We start from the raw sequence: 24531 nt of genomic DNA, 5'->3' as shown, positions 1-24531 counted from the left end.
ACAGCAGCACGTAAACAAGTCTGCACGTTGTGACTGGAAATGCATATTACGAGTCAGTAACCATGGAGAAATCATTTGAAAAGCACTTCAACGTATATGCATAGTCACTTTAACTATACATTCATGTACATACTACCTCAATTGGGTCGACCAACCAGTGCTCCCGCACATTGGCTAACCGGGCTATCTGCATTGTGTCCCACCCACCACCTGCCAACCCCTCTTTTACGCTACTGCTACTCTCTGTTCATCATATATGCATAGTCACTTTAACCATATCTACATGTACATACTACCTCAATCAGCCTGACTAACCGGTGTCTGTATGTAGCCTCGCTACTTTTTATAGCCTCGCTACTGTATATAGCCTGTCTTTTTACTGTTGTTTTATTTCTTTACCTACCTATTGTTCACCTAATACCTTTTTTGCACTATTGGTTAGAGCCTGTAAGTAAGCATTTCACTGTAAGGTCTACACCTGTTGTATGGGCAGGCTGGGCGAACAAGACCTGACAATCCGGCTGAGGCCCGATTTGGGATGGTTGCCTCTCGAGCCAGCTAGGGCGTGGAAGCCCGACGAGCTGGCTAGGCACACCCGGTTCCATCGGCGGCGACCCAGGACTGACGTCACCACCGACCGGAACGCCAGTACTCCCCGATGCTTCGTGTGATGGCTACTGCATTCTATAAGGGATGACGCTGGAAATGAGAAGCAGGTACCGAGAGTCAAACATTTAATCTGGAAAAGACATAGAACAAGACAGGAACAGCGTCAGCACACGGGTAACACGGACATATGACAAACAATACAGCAGTGGGGAACAGAGCTGGGGAACTGATAAATATAGGGGAGGTAATAAACAGGTGATTGAGTGAGTCCAGGTGAGTCCAATATCGCTGAAGTGCGTGACAAGGGAAGGCAGGTGTGCGTAAATAATGGTGGCAGGAGTGCGTAATGCAGGGCAGCCTGGCGCCCTTGAGCACCAGGAGGGAAGAGCGGGAGTAGGCGTGACAATGTGCTTTATTATCACATTGTACCCTAGATGATAACTACACCAAATGTCCCACAGAACAAAGATACCCATTGGAAAAGTTTCAGAGTCATCATAGATTCAGTGTAAAATCATTCACAGCAGCCTATTGTCAAGTTGGCCACCAATTCATTTCAATGTGGAGGAACTGAATTCATTTTTCAAAGCCATAAAGGAATAGATATTCGTGTAATAGGACCAACAAAGACTGAAATTGTTTGTTACTGTGAGGAAACTGTTCAGAGATGGCCCAGTTATATGTATTTAGCTAAATATTACCAGTGCGTCTGCCAAATTAATAAAATGAAAATGTACAGTAATGATGGTATAAATATGACAAAACACTGAAAATAAGGTCTCAGGTTAGGACAGGCTTAGGAAATCTTCTTCTATGTTCTTCTATGAGATAATATCAGTCATTTAACATGACCTTCATGAATTATGAAGCCTTTAAGTGCTTTGTGATTTAAAAAAAATAATAATAAAATGCTTAAAAAAAATCACAAAATATGATGTTAGCTGATGAACATTATCTCATAGAACAAAAGTATAATATTTCTGTTTTTACCAAATAAGTTGTTTTCAGCAATTATCAAAAAACCCTACAAAAACACCTTATCACATCATTATCCCATAGGCTGTCGAATGAACCATGGCGGAGTTGGTGCCTTCAAAAAGACGCCATTACTATTTGTCTCTATAGCTGGGGCAGGGAACTGGCTGAATGTAGTGGCGCCCCCTGGTGGCCTTGACTGTGGGCAGGGGTCGGCCCCCCCTCCCTGGGTATCCCCCAGCCCGTGCAGGGGACTGGCTGAATGTAGTGACACCCCCTGGTGGATGTAGGGGTTGGCCCCCCCTCACTGGGTCTTCTCTCCCCTTCTCCTTGGGGCAGGGAGCTGGCTGGATGCAGTAGTACCGCCTGTGGGCGCTGGCGGGGGTCAGGCAACCTCCCTGGTGAAGGGAGCTGGGTGGGTGTATTGGCGCCCCCTTGTGGCCATGGGCGGGGTTAGGCACCCTCTTCTGGGGGTCAGGCCCCCCTGCCTGGGTCAGCCTCAGCCCTCTCTGGCCCTTTCCCCCATATCCCTGGGGAAGGGAGCTGGCTGCCCTGCGCCCATCCAGTAACTGGGTTAGAGAGTTAAAGTCACCTGTAATTGCACACAGGACAGGTGTAATGAACACATGTAAAAATGACCATAACAACCGTTCATAATCACCTGTAAATGCACAATGGACAAGTGTAATGAACACATGTAAAAATGAGTTTTGACTCCTGAAAAAAAAGTTTATGAAAAATGTTAATTACAAGTGTTAAGGACATATTCCATGTAAGACGATCTGAACATTTTGGCATTCCATAGCCCCAGAGTGAATTTACGAACGCACGTATTGGTAGTGGGGTTCCGTCGCCATGGTGACCAGCAGACACCAACAACCCGACGTTTCGACATGGCGTCTAAGAATAGTCCGCTTGAGACTAAGTTTTCCTTCAACCTCCTCCCAAACAAGACATTTTCTTTCCTTCAGGACAAAACCACGCTACAACTCCTCATGAAATGGTGACGTTATAGATGTTATGTGGTTTTTGTTTCATTTATTTTGTCAATGTTTATAGCTAGTTAGCTATAGTTATCAACAACGTCATAGCTAGCTACTGTTACTAACGTTAGCCGACCAGCTATGTAGACAGGCAAACTAGCTAGGTATATCAAGTGTGTCAGAGCGTGTGTGTGTGTGTGTGTGTGTGTGTGTGTGTGTGTGTGTGTGTGTGTGTGTGTGTGTGTGTGTGTGTGTGTGTGTGTGTGTGTGTGTGTGTGTCAGGTCCATGCTAGGGCGTATCTCAGCCCAGGCCTTCAGCTTTGACCAGACCTTCTACCCATACAACAGCCACGACTTTACACTGGTGAGTTAAGGTACACACACACACACACACACACACACACACACACACACACACACACACACACACCACACCTCCCCGTTTCCAGGCACTGCACTTTGTAAAAAGCCAATAGTAACTGTGTGTGTGTGTTTTTATTTATTTTATTTATTTTATTTTACCTTTATTTAACCAGGTAGGCAAGTTGAGAACAAGTTCTCATTTACAGCTGTGACCTGGCCAAGATAAAGCAAAGCAGTTCGACAACATACAACAACACAGAGTTACACATGGAATAAAACAAACATACAGTCAATAATACAGTAGAACAATAAGTCTATATACAATGTGAGCAAATGAGGTGAGATAAGGGAGGTAAAGGCAAAAAAGGCCATGGTGGCAAAGTAAATACAATATAGCAAGTAAAACACTGGAATGGTAGATTTATAATTTGAAGAAAGTTCAAAGTAAAAATATAAATAATATGGTGCAAAGGAGCAAAATAATAAATAAAATAAATAAATACAGTAGGGGAAGAGGTAGTAGTTTGGGCTAAATTATGTTTGTGTGTGTGTATGTGTGTGTGTGTGTGTGTGTGTGTGTGTGTGTGTGTGTGTGTGTGTGTGTCTGTGTGTGTGTGTGTGTGTGTGTCAGAGTTTCTTCAGAGACCCCTGTGTGCTGACCAACCTCAGGAAGATGGAGGCTGGAGCCTGGGTTACTCTGGGTATGTCCTGTCACCTCTATCCCCTCTATCACCTCTATCCCCTCTATCCCCTCTACCACCTCTATCCCCTCTATCCCCTCTACCACCTCTATCCCCTCTATCACCTCTATCCCCTCTATCCCCTCTATCCCCTCTATCCCCTCTATCACCTCTATCCCCTCTGTCACCTCTATCACCTCTATCACCACCTCTATCCCCTCTATCACCTCTACCACCTCTATCCCCTCTATCCCCTCTATCACCTCTATCACCTCTATCCCCTCTGCACCTCCACCTCTATCACCCCTCTATCCCCTCTGCACCCACCCTCTATCCCCCCCTCTGTCACCTCTATCACCTCTATCCCCTCTACCACCTCTATCCCCTCTATCCACCTCTATCCCCTCTATCACCTCTATCCCCTCTGTCACCTCTATCACCTCTATCACCACCTCTATCCCCTCTGTCACCTCTACCACCTCTATCACCTCACACCTCTGTCACCTCTATCACCTCTATCCCCTCTATCACCTCTATCCCCTCACACCTCTATCACCTCTATCACCTCACACCTCTATCACCTCTATCACCTCACACCCTCTATCCCCTCTATCCCCTCTGTCACCTCTATCACCTCACACCTCTATCACCTCACACCTCTATCACCTCTGTCACCTCTATCACCTCTATCACCACCTCTATCACCTCTTTCACCTCTATCACCTCATACCTCTATCACCTCTGTCACCTCTATCACCTCTGTCTTCTCTATCACCTCTATCACCTCTATCCCCTCACATCTCTATCACCACCTCTATCCCCTCTATCACCTCTATCCAGTTAATAATCCGAGGGCCTGCGTCCCTCCAGAGTGCTCTCACGCTGTGCGATAGGGTTTTTTGTTGCCAGTTGCCTCATTCATGGGGTGATATGACACTTTGTCAAGCAGCAGCCTTGCTCCTGCCATTCACTTGCCGTTTTCCTCACGCAGCCCTCCTCTCGACCCGCTACGCTACAGCTGCCAGTCGGCGGAAAGATGCTTTTTCAGCGTCATGCCAGTGGCGAGCCTACTCTCCCTGTCACCACTTATTTTGATCGATTTGTATTATTTACGATGCGTTGGATGCCATGTCCATTTGAAAAACAGTTGGGGATTTCCTATAAGTATTTATAAGAACTGTAAATTATTGTGTGTTTGTGCAAAATATCAGATAATGAGTGCCAGTCCAGGTTCCCTGGATCAACAGGTGTCAGAAAATAGATAGTCAAATCAAATTACATGTTTTATTGACAGGCTTTTCACACAGTAAAATGGCAACAAAAGTGACATAGTAAAGGAATCAAAGTGACATTGTAAATATAATAAAATAAAAATAGTATATTTTGGAACCTGGACTGGCCCTCATTATCTGATATTTTGCACACACACACACACAATAATTTACAGTACTTATAAATACTTAAATCAAGTACAGAAACATGCAGATCAAAGAAACTAAGTAAACTTAAACAGCCTATAGGCATCTATACTGAACAAAAATATAAATATGCAACCATTTCATGAGTTACAGTTCATATAAGGAAATAGGTCAATTGAAATCAATGAATTAGGCCCTAATCTATGGATTTCATATGACTGAGCAGGGGCACATCCATGAGTGGGCCTGGGAGAGCGTAGGCCCACCCAGTTGGGAGGTATAACGAGCCAGGGCTTTATTACAGACCGAAATACTCCTCCACACTCCTCCGCCACATGTGTCAGGTGGATGGATTATCTTGGCGAAGGAGAAATGCTCGCTAACAGAGATGTTAATTAATTTGTGAGAAATCAGCTTTTTTGTGTCTATGGAACATTTCTGGGATCTTTTATTTCAGCTCATGAAACATGGGACCAACACTTTACATGCTGCATTCATTTTTTTTTTTTTTTTTTCAGTGTAGTATGGACATTGCTTGTCCATGTGCCAAGGCTGATGCCATAGAGTCAACATTGGGGGGGACCAAATCTGCCCTAACCCTAACCCTAACCCTAACACATGGGAGGAACTTTTTGATTGACATTTTTTGACAGTAAATGTCTACAGTCTATTGTATTACATTGTTCTGACTTTTTATTTTTTTCACCTTGTCTTGTTTCACTGTATGTAATGGCAGAGATGAGGGATTAATGAAGTATAACCATAATCATATAAACATAAATCTATGCATTGTTATATGAAGACATGTCCAGATATTGTGGCCTTAGGTTTAGCAAATTGTTGTTTTTATTTACAAGTAAACTTGGGTGGGCAGCATGGGGCGTTTGCTCTGCTCTCCTCTCTTCTCCTCTCCTCTCTTCTCCTCTGCTCTGGTCCTGTATTCTCCTCACCATCATCTCCTCTCCTCTCTTCTGGTCCTATATTCTCCTCACCATCATCTCTTCTCCTCTCCTCTGCTCTCCTCTCCAGCCCTCTCTTCTCTTCTCCTCTGCTCTGGTCCTGTATTCTCCTCACCATCATCTCTTCTCCTCTGCTCTCCTCTCCTCTCTTCTCCTCTCCTCTGGTCCTCTCTTCTCCTCTCCAGTCATCTCCTCTCCCCTGCTCTCCAGCCCTCTCTTCTCCTCTCTTCTCCTATCTTCTCCTCTCCTCTGGTCCTATATTCTCCTCACCATCATCTCTTCTCCTTTCCCTTGCTCTCCTCTCATATCCTCTCCAGGCAATGACATGTGTTTTGACTTGCCATTCTTCAAACAAAGTATCCAAAGGCCTTTTTGCGCTTATCGTTGACACCGATAAAAGACTGGCATGTTCCTTCAAGGTCCAGTCTGTCCAGTTTCTCCTAGTGCACGTGACACATGGCCACATTATTCAGCCTTGTTTGACTCATGGATGATCTAAGCCATGTCTTAAGCCTCCTCAGGGCACTAAAACTCCTCTCAGCCTCTCCAGAGGAGGCAGGGACGACCAGCAGAAGCCTTCCTAAAGCTTCCACCTGACTGAAGAGACCTCTCACCTCTGGTACCGTTTCCCCAATAATGCTTGCAACACCTGAGCTCGTTTGATATGCGTAATTAGCCCCAAACACGGCCAGCTGCACCTGCAGAAGTCTTGAATTCAATTCAGGATACTCGTCTACCACCTTGTCCATGTCTCCGCGAAGCAGCACATTTTCAAGCTGCTGCAGCTTGTGGAATCCAGCTTGATCAAACCTCTCTATGAATTGAGTATTCACTGTGTCCAAGGCGTTATAGAACTGGGCTCTTGTACACAGACTGGGCATCCGGATGGATATGGGCTGCAGCCTGACCGGTCTAACACTTTGTAGCTTTGCGGATATGAGGCGTCCTGAATCGGTTGTTGGTCCAACTTTGTTGTCACAGCAATTGCTTTTGCGAACAAGACATCAAAGTGCTCCACCGTTCGCTTGTCCTGCATGCTTGGTTTTGACATGGTCCACAGCCTCCAACATGCCTGAAACGGTCTGTTTCCAAAGCTGCAGGGAGGTGTTCAGACACTCAAAATCCCCCATCGGGTCTTCAGCCATTACAAGGCCGAGCACAGTGTTCCCTTTTAGAAATGTTCCATCAAGACCATTAGCCTTAGTTGAAGTGTCAGATGAGCTGGATGATGCCATTTCTTCAAGGGTTGTCAGCACTGACTCATACTGGCTGAGAACTGAGCTGTCAGCACTGACTCATACTGGCTGAGAACTGAGCTGTCAGCACTGACTCATACTGGCTGAGAACTGAGGGGATAGCAGGGCTGTCAGCACTGACTCATACTGGCTGAGAACTGAGTGGATAGCAGGGCTGTCAGCACTGACTCATACTGGCTGAGAACTGAGGGGATGGCAGGGCTGTCAGCGCTGACTCATACTGGCTGAGAACTGAGGGGATGGCAGGGCTGTCAGCGCTGACTCATACTGGCTGAGAACTGAGGGGATGGCAGGACTGTCAGCACTGACTCATACTGGCTGAGAACTGAGGGGATGGCAGGGCTGTCAGCACTGACTCATACTGGCTGAGAACTGAGGGGATAGCAGGGCTGTCAGCACTGACTCATACTGGCTGAGAACTGAGTGGATAGCAGGGCTGTCAGCACTGACTCATACTGGCTGGGAACTGAGGGGATAGCAGGGCTGTCAGCACTGACTCATACTGGCTGAGAACTGAGGGGATGGCAGGACTGTCAGCACTGACTCATACTGGCTGAGAACTGAGGGGATAGCAGGACTGTCAGCCCCGACTCATACTGGCTGAGAACTGAGGGGATGGCAGGGTTGGGAAACCATGCTTTGATTTTGCTACTTCCTGGAAAATCACATTGAACTTGCCAGATTGATTGAAGAAGCTCCCCAATTCATGCCCCAGACCCATTGAATCTCTTCCTAGTGGAGAGGCTACACTGGCAGCCTGCGTAACTAAGTTCACGCGGTGTGGACCACAGTGGCAATACATAGCCAGCGGTTGTTCTTTCCTTAAAATGGCTTGCACCCCCCTGCAATCGTTCAGCCATGTTTGCGGCACCGTCATAGGATTGTCCTGGAAGTTGGGACAGAGGAAGGCCTAGACGCATCATCACATCACATGACATCTGGGCTGTATTCTGCCCTGTCGTTGATGACACTTCGTAGAGTCCCAGGAATTCTTCCTTTGGTTGTAGATCTGCATCTACAAAGAGTCAAACATATTGACTCCTGATATATCCTGGGTGCATTCAAACATATTGACTCCTGATCACTCCTGATATATCCTGGGTGCATTCAAACATATTGACTCCTGATATATCCTGGGTGCATTCAAACACTGACTCTGAGCTCCTGATATATCCTGGGTGCATTCAAACATATTGACTCCTGACGCTCCGATATATCCTGGGTCCATTCAAACACATTGACTCCTGATGTATCCTGATATATCCTGGGTCCATTCAAACATATTGACTCCTGAACGACTCCTGATATATCCTGGGTCCATTCAAACACATTAACTCCTGATGTATCCTGATATATCCTGGGTCCATTCAAACATATTGACTCCTGAACGACTCCTGATATATCCTGGGTCCATTCAAACATATTGACTCCTGAACGACTCCTGATATATCCTGGGTCCATTCAAACATATTGACTCCTGATCAACTCCTGATGTATCCTGGGTCCATTCAAAACATATTGACTCCTGAACGACTCCTGAACAACTCCTGATATATCCTGAGTCCATTCAAACATATTGACTCCTGAACGACTCCTGATATATCCTGAGTCCATTCAAACATATTGACTCCTGATGTATCCTGATATATCCTGGGTCCATTCAAACATATTGACTCCTGAACGACTCCTGATCAACTCCTGATGTATCCTGGGTGCCATCAATGAAAAGTGCGAACTGGACCACTGGCATTAATGTTATTTCAAACACAGTTTCTTTGCCGCTTGTATTGCCCACCAGCTTCACATTTTTGTTTTGCATTTAGTGACTGGCGAAATCAAAGTGACCTTTCAGCCAGGTGTTCAGCTCTGCATCGCCCTCTGCCTTGTCCTTATAGAAACTAGTTGAAATTCCCAATCTCCTTATCAACGCCTCTAAAAGCCTGACCTTGCCGCGCCAAGTCCTTCACACCCCCAACAATCTTCATCAGATTTCTCCTCGCTTGTGGCTGCCGTCTTTCAAGCTCACGTGAAAGTTGCACATGAACAGGTTTTGGCTCCTGAATCCGAGTCATCACAGCTCATTTGTGACTCTTTACGAGTACTACATTTCCCCAGTGCTTTCTTCCAATTTTGAAAGCCAGTCTTGACAAAAGCTGAATCTGCTTTTGACGCAAGCTTAGACTTTTGTGTTGCGAAGTATTTAGCACAATAGAAACAGAGGACTGCCTTTAAGGAGGGGTTGTAATGGAGACCAGTATCACCTTTAAACCATTTCTCCTGAAAGTAGAGTCCTATTTGATAGGGTTGTAATGGAGACCAGTATAATCTTTAAACCATTTCTCCTGAAAGTAGAGTCCTATTTGATAGGGTTGTAATGTAACCCAGTATAATCTTTAAACCATTTCTCCTGAAAGTAGTGTCCTATTTGATAGGGTTTGACTAGGTATGACATTCACATTTGGCTGATTGGGACGAGGTCCAAGCTCCTCCCCTCTCTCTCCTGCACCTTCATCTTCGCCTGCCTGTCTGCTCTCTCTCTCTGTCTCTCTCTCTCTCTCTCTCTCTCTCTCTCTCTCTCTCTCTCTCTTTGTCTCAAACTCACTCTCCCTGCTTGATTGTATTATCTGAAATACACATGAGAAGTCATACTTAGAGGCATATTTCATCTTAAATTAACATTAGGATTAGACTGTTGTGATGTCATTATTCGGTCTTAACCATCAATATTTGCTCCTTTTCTCACTCACCTCCATGTCACCTGCTCTCCCTGTCCTGTCACCATCCTCATGCTCTCTCTCTCCCTGTCCTGTCACCATCCTCATGCTCTCTCTCCCTGTCCTGTCACCATCCTCATGCTCTCTCTCTCCCTGTCCTGTCACCATCCTCATGCTCTCTCTCTCCCTGTCCTGTCACCATCCTCATGCTCTCTCTCTCCCTGTCCTGTCACCATCCTCATGCTCTCTCTCTCCCTGCCCTGTCACCATCCTCATGCTCTCTCTCTCCCTGTCCTGTCACCATTCTCATGCTCTCTCTCTCCCTGCCCTGTCACCATCCTCATGCTCTCTCTCTCCCTGTCCTGTCACCATCCTCATGCTCTCTCTCTCTGTCCTGTCACCATCCTCATGCTCTCTCTCTCCCTGCCCTGTCACCATCCTCATGCTCTCTCTCCCTGTCCTGTCGGCATCCTCATGCTCTCTCTCCCTGCCCTGTTCCCCATGTTTGGTTGTGAGTGATTGTTTATTGTATTTTCGGTCCGTTATGGTGTGCTCGTGTTGTTACTTTGTACATTTGTCATTTTGAGTACGTTGATTACCCATATTTGATGTCCTGCGCCTGACTCTCTACACCAGCTACACACAGGACCCTTACAGAGCAACGGCTTCTGCTGGGGTACGGCAACTCCACTTGGACAAACCACACGCAGAACTGCAGTACACCGTAATACTAGAAACGGTAGTAATAATAATGGCAATTTGTTAAATTCAGTTCTGATCACATTTGCTAATGATTATTTCAGACGGCGCTGCGTGGTTGCCTGTTGGACCATAGCAAAATAAAACAGTATTTATATGTTTTATTTCAATATATTTGGGGGGACATTTTGAGCATATTTGAACATTGGGGGATGTGTCCCCCCCAATATATATATTATACTTTCGGCCCTGTGCAGAATACCTACAGGGTTCTTCTGATTGACCCAGCTCTGTCAGGAGGAATGGGCCAAAATTCACCAAACTTATTGTGGGAAGCTTGTGGAAGGCTACCCTAATATTCAATTAGTATTTGGTAGCATTGCCTTTTAAATTGTTTAAATTGGGTCAAACGTTTCGGGGCCCCACAAACTTCCCACAATAAGTTGGGGGAATTTTGGCCCATTCCCCCTGACAGAGCTGGTGTAACTGAGTCAGGTTTGTAGGCCTCCTTGCTCGCAAACGCTTTTTCAGTTCTGCCCACAAATGTTCTATAGGTTTGAGGTCAGGGCTTTGTGATGGCCACTCCAATACCTTGACTTTGTTGTCCTTAAGCCATTTTGCCACAACTTTGGAAGTATGCTTGGGGTCATTGTCCATTTGGAAGACCCATCTGCGACCAAGATTTAACTTCCTGACTGATGTCTTGAGATGTTGCTTCAATATATCCACATAATTTTCCTCCCTCATGATGCCATCTATTCTGTGAAGTGCACCAGTCCCTCCTGCAGCAAAGCACCCCCACAACATGATGCTGCCACCCCCGTGCTTCACGGTTGGGTCAGTACATCAGGACAGTACTGTGTGTGTGTGTGTGTGTGTGTGTGTGTGTGTGTGTGTGTGTGTGTGTGTGTGTGTGTGTGTGTGTGTGTGTGTGTGTGTGTGTGTGTGTGTGTGTGTGTGTGTGTGTGTGTGTGTGTGTGTGTGTGTGTGTGTGTGTTCCAGAGGGTGAGGTGGTGTGTGTACAGGTAGAGGTAGTGCCGTGCAGTAAGGTCACCATGGAGATGTTTGACCCTCTCTACTCCAGTGGAATCATCACAGCCTCTGGACACATCACCAAATGTTTCCATGACACCTACCCTGACTACGACCTACTGAGACAGGTAACACACACACACCAACCACACACACCACACACACACACACACACACCAACCACACCACACACACACACACACACACACACACACCAACCACACCACACCACAACACACACACACACACACACACACACACACACACCACACACACACACACACACACACACCAACCACACACACCACAACACACACACACACACACCACACACACACACACCACCACACCACACCACACACACACACACACACACACACACACACACACACACCAACCACACCACACCACAACACACACACACACACACACACACACACACACACACACACACCAACCACACCACACCACACCACACACACACACACACACACACACACACACACACACACACACACACACACACACACACACACACACCAACCACACCACAACACACACACACACACACACACACACACACACCACACACACACACACACACACACACACACACACACCACACACACACACACCACACACACCAACCACACCACACCACAACACACACACACACACACACACACACACACACACACACACACCAACCACACCACAACACACACACACACACACACACACACACACACACACACACAACACACACACACACCACACACACACACACACACACCTTCACAAACACACTCACATTAACGCTATTTATGCAACTTAAAACCTCTCTTGGGTATGTGGGACGAAATTGTCCCACCTAGTCAACAGCCAGTGGAATCGAGTGGCGCGAAATACAAAAACCTTAAATGCTATAACTTCAATTTCTCAAACATATGACTATTTTAAACCATTTTAAAGACAAGACTCTCGTTAATCTAACCACATTGTCCGATTTCAAAAAGGCTTTACAGCGAAAGCAAAACATTAGATTATGTCAGGAGAGTACCCTGCCAAAAAATTATCACACAGCCATTTTTCAAGCTAGCATATATGTCACAAAAACCCAAACCACAGCTAAATGCAGCACTAACCTTTGATGATCTTCATCAGATGACAATCCTAGGACATTATGTTATACAATACATGCATGTTTTGTTCAATCAAGTTCATATTTATATCAAAAAACAGCATTTCACATTAGCATGTGACTAGCATTCCCACCGAAAACTTCCGGTGCATTTACTAAATTACTCACGATAAACGTTCACAAAAAACATAACAATTATTTACAGAATTATAGATAGATAACTCCTTTATGCACTCGATATGTCCGATTTTAAAATAGCTTTTCGGCAAAAGCACATTTTGCAATATTCTGAGTAGATAGCTCGCCATCACGGGCTAGCTAATTTGACACCCACCAAGTTTGGCATTCACTAAACTCAGATTTACTATAAGAAAAATTGGATTACCTTTGCTGTTCTTCGTCAGAATGCACTCTCAGGATTTCTACTTCAACCACAAATGTTGTTTTGGTTGAAAATAATCCATAGTTATATCCAAATACCGCCGTTTTGTTCGTGCGTTCAGGTCACTATCCGAACGGTGACGCGCGGACGCATGTCGTGACAAAAAAATTCCAAATATTCCATTACCATACTTCGAAGCATGTCAAACGCTGTTTAAAATCTATTTTTATGCTATTTTTCTCGTAAAATAGCGATAATATTCCAACCGGGCGACGTTGTTTTCGTTCAAAGGCTGAAAGAAAAACATGGCCACTTCTCGGGGCCGCGCATCTCCTGTCTCTGAGCCACCAGCCTGACCACGCACAAACAGCGCTCCTGTACCTAGCCCAGAGACAGCAGAGATCTCATTCCACTTTCTGGCGCCTTCAGAGAGCCAATGGGAGCCTTAGAAAATGTCACCTTACAGCAGAGATCCTGTATTTTCGACAGAGATGCCACAGAAGCACAAGAAATGGTCAGAGAGGGCACTTCCTGTATGGAATCTTCTCAGGTTTTGGCCTGCCATATGAGTTCTGTTATACTCACAGACACCATTCAAACAGTTTTATAAACTTTAGGGTGTTTTCTATCCAAATCTACCAATTATATGCATATTCTAGTTTCTGGAAAAGAGTAGTAACCAGTTTAAAACGGGTATGTTTTTTTATCCGGCCGTGAAAATACTGCCCCCTACCCTAGAGAGGTTAAAAATGTCTTTATCCTCCTATTATGCTATCGTGTGTGTGTGGTGTGTGGTGTGTGGTGTGTGGTGTGTGTGTGTGTGTGTGTGTGTGTGTGTGTGTGTGTGGTGTGTGTGTGTGTGTGTGTGTGTGTGTGTGGTGTGTGTGTGTGTGTGTGTGGTGTGTGGGGTGTGTGTGTGTGTGTGTGTGGTGTGTGTGTGTGTGTGTGTGTGTGTGTGTGTGTGTGTGTGGTGTGTGTGTGGTGTGTGTGTGTGTGGTGTGTGTGTGTGGTGTGTGTGTGTGTGTGTGTGTGTGTGTGTGTGTGTGTGTGTGTGTGTGTGTGTGTGTGTGTGTGTGTGTGTGTGTGTGTGTGTGTGTGTGTGTGTGTGGTGTGTGTGTGTGTGTGTGTGTGTGTGTGTGTGTGGTGTGTGTGTGTGTGTGTGGTGTGTGTGTGTGTGTGTGTGTGTGTGTGTGTGTGTGTGTGTGTGTGTGGTGTGTGTGTGTGGTGTGTGTGTGTGTGTGTGGTGTGTGGGGTGTGTGGTGTGTGTGGTGTGTGTGTGTGGTGTGTGTGTGGTGTGTGTGTGTGTGTGGTGTGTGTGTGTGTGTGTGTGTGTGTGTGTGTGTGTGTGTGTGTGTGTGTGTGTGTGTGTGTGTGTGGTGTGTGTGTGTGTGTGTGTGTGTGTGTGTGTGTGTGTGTGTGTGTGTGTGTGTGTGGTGTGTGTGGTGTGTGTGTGTGTGGTGTGTGTGTGTGTGGTGTGTGTGTGTGTGTGTGTGTGTGTGTGTGGTGTGTGTGTGTGTGTGTGTGTGTGTGTGTGTAGATGCTGCAGGAGGAGGATGGAGTGATGGAGAGGAGAGAGTTCCTGTTTCTTCTGTTTAAACACGTGACTCTGGGAGGAGAGCTGTGTCAGTATGAAGACACCATCCACCCCTACATGGACACCACTAGATCCATCTATAGGGACCTGGTCAGGTACACCACACCCTACCATACACCACACCCTACACCACACCCTACCCTACACCATCCACCCCTACATGGACACCACAAGATCCATCTATAGGGACCTGGTCAGGTACACCACACCCTACCATACACCACACCCTACACCACACCCTACCCTACACCATCCACCCCTACATGGACGTCACTAGATCCATCTATAGGGACCTGGTCAGGTACACCACACCCTACCATACACCACAACATACACCACACCCTACACCACACCACACCCTACACCACACCCTACACCACACCATACCACACCCTACACCATACCACACCACACCCTACACCACACCCTACACCACACCATAAACCCCTACATAGACACCACTAGAACCATTTACAGGGACCTGGTCAGGTATACCACACCCTGCCATACACCCTACCATACACCACACTCTACACCACACCCTACACCCCCCTACCATACACCACACCGTACACCACACCATACACCACACCATACACCCCACCATACACCACACCATACACTACACCACACACCACACCGTACACCACACACATACACCCCACCATACACCACACCATACACCCCACCATACACCCCACCATACACCATACACCACACCGTACACCCCACCATACACCCCACCAAACACCACACCATACACCGTACACCACACCATACACCACACCATACACCCTACCATACACCACACATACACCCCACCATACACCACACCATACTCACACACATACACCACACCATACTCACACACATACACCCCACCATACACCACACATACACCCCACCATAAACCACACCATACTCACACACATACTATACACCACACCATACACCACACTATACTCACACATATACACCACACCATACACCACACCACACCATACACCATGCCATACACCACACCATACACCCCACCATACACCACACCATACTCACACACATACACCACACCATACTCACACACATACACCCACACCACACTCACACCCATATACCACACCATACACCACACACCAAACCATACACCCACACCATACACCACACCATACACACCACACCATACACCACGTCATACACCACGCCATACAACATACACCACACCGTACAACACACAGTACACCCACACCATACACCACACACATACACCCCACTGTACACCACACCGTGCACCACACACATACACCACACCATAAACCCCACCATACACCACACCATACACCACACCCTACCATACACCACAACATACACCACAACCTACACCACACCCTACACCACACCCTACACCACACCCTACACCATACCACACCACACCGTACACCACACCCTACACCACACCATAAACCCCTACATAGACACCACTAGAACCATTTACAGGGACCTGGTCAGGTATACCACACCCTGCCATACACCCTACCATACACCACACTCTCCCCCACACCCTACACCCCCCTACCATACACCACACTGTACACCACACCATACACCACACCATACACCACACCATACACTACACCACACACCACACCGTACACCACACACATACACCCCACCCCACCATACACCACACCATACACCCCACCATACACCCCACCATACACCACACCATACACCACACCGTACACCCCACCATACACCCCACCAAACACCACACCATACACCGTACACCACACCATACACCACACCATACACCCTACCATACACCACACATACACCCCACCATACACCACACCATACTCACACACATACACCACACCACACCATACACCACACCATACTCACACACATACACCCCACCATACACCACACATACACCCCACCATAAACCACACCATACTCACACACATACTATACACCACACCATACACCACACTATACTCACACATATACACCACACCATACACCACACCACACCATACACCACACCATACACCCCACCATACACCACACCATACTCACACACATACACCACACCATACACCACACCATACTCACACACATACACCACACCATACACCCACACAACACTCACACCCATATACCACACCATACACCACACACCAAACCATACACCCACACCATACACCACACCATACACCACACCATACACACCACACCATACACCACGCCATACAACATACACCACACCGTACAACACACAGTACACCCACACCATACACCACACACATATACCCCACTGTACACCACACCGTGCACCACACACATACACCACACCATAAACCCCACCATACACCACACCATACACCCCACCATACACCACACACATACCGTACACCACACACATACACCACACTGTACACCACACACATACACCCCACCGTACACCACACCGTACACCACACCGTACACCACACACATACACCCCACCAGACACCACACCATACATCACACACCGCACCATACACCACACCGTACACCACACACATACACCCCACCACACACCACACCATACACCCCACCATACACCACACAGCACACCATACACCACACCATACACCACACCGTACACCCCACCATACACCCCACCATACACCCCACCATACACCACACCATACACCCCACCACACCATACACCGTACACCACACACATACACCACACCATACACCCCACCACACCAAATACCCCTCCACACCATACACCACACTGTACACCACACCCCACCATACACCACAACATACACCACACCATACACCCACCTACACCCCACCCTACCCCACACCACACCATACACCCCACCACACCATACACCCCACCATACACCACACTGTACACCACACCATACACCACACCATACACACCCCTACCATACACCACACTGTACACCACACCATACACTACACCACACACCACACCGTACACCACACACATACACCCCACCATACACCACACCATACACCCCACCATACACCACACCATACACCACACAGCACACCATACGCCACACCGTACACCCCACCATACACCACACCATACACCGTACACCACACACATACACATACACCACACCATACACCCCACCACACCAAATTCCCCACCATACACCACACTGTACACCACACCATACACATACACCACACCATACACCCCACCACACCAAATTCCCCACCATACACCACACTGTACACCACACCATACACCACACACCACACCATACACCCCACCATACACCCCACCGTACACCCCACCATACACCCCACCGTACACCACACCATACACCCCACCCCACCATACACCACACCATACACCCCACCCCACCATACACCACACCATACACCCCACCCCACCATACACCACACTATACACCCCACCATACACCCCACCATTCACCACACCATACACCCCACCATTCACCACATCATACACCCCACCATTCACCACACCATTCACCACACCATTCACCACACCATACACCACACCATACACCCCACCATACACCCCACCATACACCACACCATACACCACACCATTCACCACACCATTCACCACACCATACACCCCACCATTCACCACACCATACACCCCACCATACACCACACCATACACCACACCATTCACCACACCATTCACCACACCATACACCCCACCATTCACCACACCATACACCCCACCATACACCACACCATACACCCCACCATACACCACACCATTCACCACACCATACACCCCACCATTCACCACACCATACACCCCACCATACACCACACCATACACCCCACCATATACCACACCATACACCACACCATACACCACACCATACACCCCACCATACACCACACCATACACCACACCATACACCACACCATTCACCACACCATACACCACACCATTCACCACACCATACACCACACCATACACCCCACCATACACCACACCATACACCCCACCATACACCACACCATACACCACACCATTCACCACACCATACACCACACCATACACCCCACCATTCACCACACCATTCACCACACCATACACCCCACCATACACCACACCATACACCACACCATACACCCCACCATACACCCCACCATACACCCCACCATACACCCCACCATACACCACACCATACACCACACCATACACCACACCATTCACCCCACCATACACCCCACCATACACCACACCATACACCCCACCATACACCCCACCATACACCACACCATACACCCCACCATACACCCCACCATACACCACACCATACACCACACCATACACCCCACCATACACCACACCATACACCCCACCATACACCCCACCATACACCACACCATACACCACACCATACACCCCACCATACACCCCACCATACACCACACCATTCACCCCACCATACACCACACCATACACACCCCTACCATACACCACACTGTACACCACACCATACACTACACCACACACCACACCGTACACCACACACATACACCCCACCATACACCACACCATACACCCCACCATACACCACACCATACACCACACAGCACACCATACGCCACACCGTACACCCCACCATACACCACACCATACACCGTACACCACACACATACACATACACCACACCATACACCCCACCACACCAAATTCCCCACCATACACCACACTGTACACCACACCATACACATACACCACACCATACACCCCACCACACCAAATTCCCCACCATACACCACACTGTACACCACACCATACACCACACACCACACCATACACCCCACCATACACCCCACCGTACACCCCACCATACACCCCACCGTACACCACACCATACACCCCACCCCACCATACACCACACCATACACCCCACCCCACCATACACCACACCATACACCCCACCCCACCATACACCACACTATACACCCCACCATACACCCCACCATTCACCACACCATACACCCCACCATTCACCACATCATACACCCCACCATTCACCACACCATTCACCACACCATTCACCACACCATACACCACACCATACACCCCACCATACACCCCACCATACACCACACCATACACCACACCATTCACCACACCATTCACCACACCATACACCCCACCATTCACCACACCATACACCCCACCATACACCACACCATACACCACACCATTCACCACACCATTCACCACACCATACACCCCACCATTCACCACACCATACACCCCACCATACACCACACCATACACCCCACCATACACCACACCATTCACCACACCATACACCCCACCATTCACCACACCATACACCCCACCATACACCACACCATACACCCCACCATATACCACACCATACACCACACCATACACCACACCATACACCCCACCATACACCACACCATACACCACACCATACACCACACCATTCACCACACCATACACCACACCATTCACCACACCATACACCACACCATACACCCCACCATACACCACACCATACACCCCACCATACACCACACCATACACCACACCATTCACCACACCATACACCACACCATACACCCCACCATTCACCACACCATTCACCACACCATACACCCCACCATACACCACACCATACACCACACCATACACCCCACCATACACCCCACCATACACCCCACCATACACCCCACCATACACCACACCATACACCACACCATACACCACACCATTCACCCCACCATACACCCCACCATACACCACACCATACACCCCACCATACACCCCACCATACACCACACCATACACCCCACCATACACCCCACCATACACCACACCATACACCACACCATACACCCCACCATACACCACACCATACACCCCACCATACACCCCACCATACACCACACCATACACCACACCATACACCCCACCATACACCCCACCATACACCACACCATTCACCCCACCATACACCACACCATACACCCCACCATACACCACACCATACACCACACCATACACCACACCATACACCCCACCATACACCCCACCATACACCACACCATTCACCACACCATTCACCCCACCATACACCCCACCATACACCACACCATACACCCCACCATACACCACACCATACACCCCACCATACACCACACCATACACCCCTACACTAATAGATGGTGTGTGTGATGTTTGTGTTCTAGTGTTCAGAAGAATCCAGAGAGCAAGGAGATCAGTGTTGTTTCCACTGTCATCAAAGTCTCTGCTCTGGTAACATTATTATTATATTATCATTACTGCTATTGAAATAGAATCATTATCAAACACCACTGTAAACGCAACCTATATTTATGTTGATTTATTTTCCCTTTTGTACTTTATTTGCACATCATTACAACACTGTATATAGACAATATGACGTTTGAAATGTCTTTATTGTTTTGTGTAATGAGTGTAATGTTTACTGTTCAGTTGTTACTGTTTATTTCACTTGCTTCGGCAATGTAAACATATGTTTCCCCATGCCAATAAAGCCCCTTGAATTGAAATGAAATTGAGAGAGACTCTCAGCCGTATCTCATCCTGTGTGTTCTCTCTTCAGGATGCATCCGGTGTGATTTACCCAGCCAGAGAAAAGGAGGATCAGTCATTCTCCTACCTCATAGTGGACCCCTTCAGAAGACATGTCTATGTGTTCTACCACTGTTATGGAGTAGGCGCCTTCACGCTGTAACACACACACCAATCCAATGTTTTGGACAATCTGCTAGGGGGAGTGAATGAGTTCCTACTTCAGGGAGAATGAGGAGAAACTGAGTTGGTCTATTATCTCAGGAAGTAGCCTGCTAGGATGGGCTGTTCCTTCTACAACTACTGGAGGACTGTTCCTTCTACAACTACTGGAGGACTGCTGTTCCTTCTACAACTACTGGAGGACTGCTGTTCCTTCTATAACTACTGTAGGACTGTTCCTTCTACAACTACTGGAGGACTGCTGTTCCTTCTATAACTACTGGAGGACTGTTCCTTCTATAACTACTGTAGGGCTGTTCCTTCTATAACTACTGTAGGACTGTTCCTTCTATAACTACTGTAGGACTGTTCCTTCTATAACTACTGGAGGACTGTTCCTTCTATAACTACTGTAGGGCTGTTCCTTCTATAACTACTGGAGGACTGTTCCTTCTATAACTACTGTAGGACTGTTCCTTCTATAACTACTGGAGGACTGTTCCTTCTACAACTACTGGAGGACTGCTGTTCCTTCTATAACTACTGGAGGACTGTTCCTTCTATAACTACTGTAGGGCTGTTCCTTCTATAACTACTGTAGGACTGCTGTTCCTTCTATAACTACTGTAGGGCTGTTCCTTCTATAACTACTGTAGGACTGTTCCTTCTATAACTACTGTAGGACTGCTGTTCCTTCTATAACTACTGTAGGGCTGTTCCTTCTATAACTACTGGAGGACTGTTCCTTCTATAACTACTGTAGGACTGTTCCTTCTATAACTACTGGAGGACTGTTCCTTCTACAACTACTGTAGGGCTGTTCCTTCTACAACTACTGGAGGACTGCTGTTCCTTCTATAACTACTGTAGGACTGTTCCTTCTATAACTACTGGAGGACTGCTGTTCCTTCTATAACTACTGTAGGGCTGTTCCTTCTATAACTACTGTAGGACTGTTCCTTCTATAACTACTGGAGGACTGTTCCTTCTATAACTACTGGAGGACTGCTGTTCCTTCTATAACTACTGTAGGGCTGTTCCTTCTATAACTACTGTAGGGCTGTTCCTTCTACAACTACTGGAGGACTGCTGTTCCTTCTATAACTACTGGAGGACTGTTCCTTCTATAACTACTGGAGGACTGTTCCTTCTATAACTACTGTAGGACTGTTCCTTCTACAACTACTGGAGGACTGCTGTTCCTTCTATAACTACTGGAGGACTGTTCCTTCTATAACTACTGGAGGACTGTTCCTTCTACAACTACTGGAGGACTGCTGTTCCTTCTATAACTACTGTAGGACTGTTCCTTCTACAACTACTGGAGGACTGCTGTTCCTTCTATAACTACTGGAGGACTGCTGTTCCTTCTATAACTACTGGAGGACTGCTGTTCCTTCTACAACTACTGGAGGACTGTTCCTTCTATAACTACTGGAGGACTGCTGTTCCTTCTATAACTACTGGAGGACTGCTGTTCCTTCTATAACTACTGGAGGACTGTTCCTTCTATAACTACTGGAGGACTGTTCCTTCTATAACTACTGGAGGACTGTTCCTTCTATAACTACTGGAGGGCTGTTCCTTCTATAACTACTGTAGGACTGTTCCTTCTATAACTACTGTAGGGCTGTTCCTTCTATAACTACTGGAGGACTGTTCCTTCTATAACTACTGGAGGACTGCTGTTCCTTCTATAACTACTGGAGGACTGTTCCTTCTATAACTACTGGAGGACTGTTCCTTCTATAACTACTGGAGGACTGCTGTTCCTTCTATAACTACTGGAGGACTGTTCCTTCTATAACTACTGTAGGGCTGTTCCTTCTATAACTACTGGAGGACTGTTCCTTCTATAACTACTGGAGGACTGCTGTTCCTTCTATAACTACTGTAGGGCTGTTCCTTCTATAACTACTGGAGGACTGCTGTTCCTTCTATAACTACTGGAGGGCTGTTCCTTCTATAACTACTGTAGGACTGTTCCTTCTATAACTACTGTAGGGCTGTTCCTTCTATAACTACTGGAGGACTGTTCCTTCTATAACTACTGGAGGACTGCTGTTCCTTCTATAACTACTGTAGGGCTGTTCCTTCTATAACTACTGGAGGACTGCTGTTCCTTCTATAACTACTGGAGGGCTGTTCCTTCTATAACTACTGTAGGGCTGTTCCTTCTATAACTACTGGAGGACTGCTGTTCCTTCTATAACTACTGTAGGGCTGTTCCTTCTACAACTACTGGAGGACTGCTGTTCCTTCTATAACTACTGTAGGGCTGTTCCTTCTATAACTACTGGAGGACTGTTCCTTCTATAACTACTGTAGGGCTGTTCCTTCTATAACTACTGTAGGGCTGTTCCTTCTACAACTACTGGAGGACTGTTCCTTCTATAACTACTGTAGGGCTGTTCCTTCTATAACTACTGTAGGATTTTTCCGGTACTCCAGATGTAATGCAACTCTACACACTAATGATGGTCTTTGTCCTTTGTGTTTATCAATAAAATTATTGTTTTGAAAAAGTTGTTTCTATCAATGATTTTATTTGTATATAATGTCTATATATCTATGACTCTCCTCTCCACTGACCCTGCTGAGTGAGAGAACTTTACTATTACACAACTTTTTTTATTTAACCTTTATTTAACTTCGCAAGTCAGTTAAGAACAAATGTTTATTTACAATGACGGCCTACCCCGGACAAACCCGGACGACGCTGGGCCAATTGTGCACCGTCCTATGGGACTCCCAATCACGGCCGGTTGTGATATAGCCTGGAATCGAACCATGGTCTGTAGTGACGCCTTTTCTATAATATATTAGTGATTTGTTTGAATTATAGTCATGCAACAATAATATGTTTTACAGGAATGCACCAGTATGTATTGTGTTACACCAGTAACGTCAGCATCCTAAACAGAGATTTCTCCTTATAA

The 24531-nt window shown here is 47.0% G+C and overlaps 1 protein-coding gene across 1 annotated transcript; it reads left to right on the top strand.

Annotated features, from left to right (window-relative positions):
• Positions 1-2429: 2429 nt before the first annotated feature.
• Positions 2430-24132, top strand: cfap300 (cilia and flagella associated protein 300). The gene is made up of 7 exons (XM_045717506.2): positions 2430-2587; positions 2850-2931; positions 3562-3631; positions 11659-11816; positions 14749-14900; positions 21064-21130; positions 21462-24132. The coding sequence occupies exons 1-7, from the start codon at positions 2478-2480 to the stop codon at positions 21591-21593; spliced, it is 771 nt and encodes a 256-aa protein (XP_045573462.1). The 5' UTR covers positions 2430-2477; the 3' UTR covers positions 21594-24132.
• Positions 24133-24531: the final 399 nt, after the last annotated feature.

This window comes from Salmo salar, chromosome 04, assembly GCF_965601325.2.
Source record: "Salmo salar chromosome 04, fSalSal1, whole genome shotgun sequence".
NCBI lineage: Eukaryota > Metazoa > Chordata > Actinopteri > Salmoniformes > Salmonidae > Salmo > Salmo salar.
Note: the sequence above shows the minus strand (reverse complement) of the source record. Positions and strands in the feature narration are given on the sequence as shown.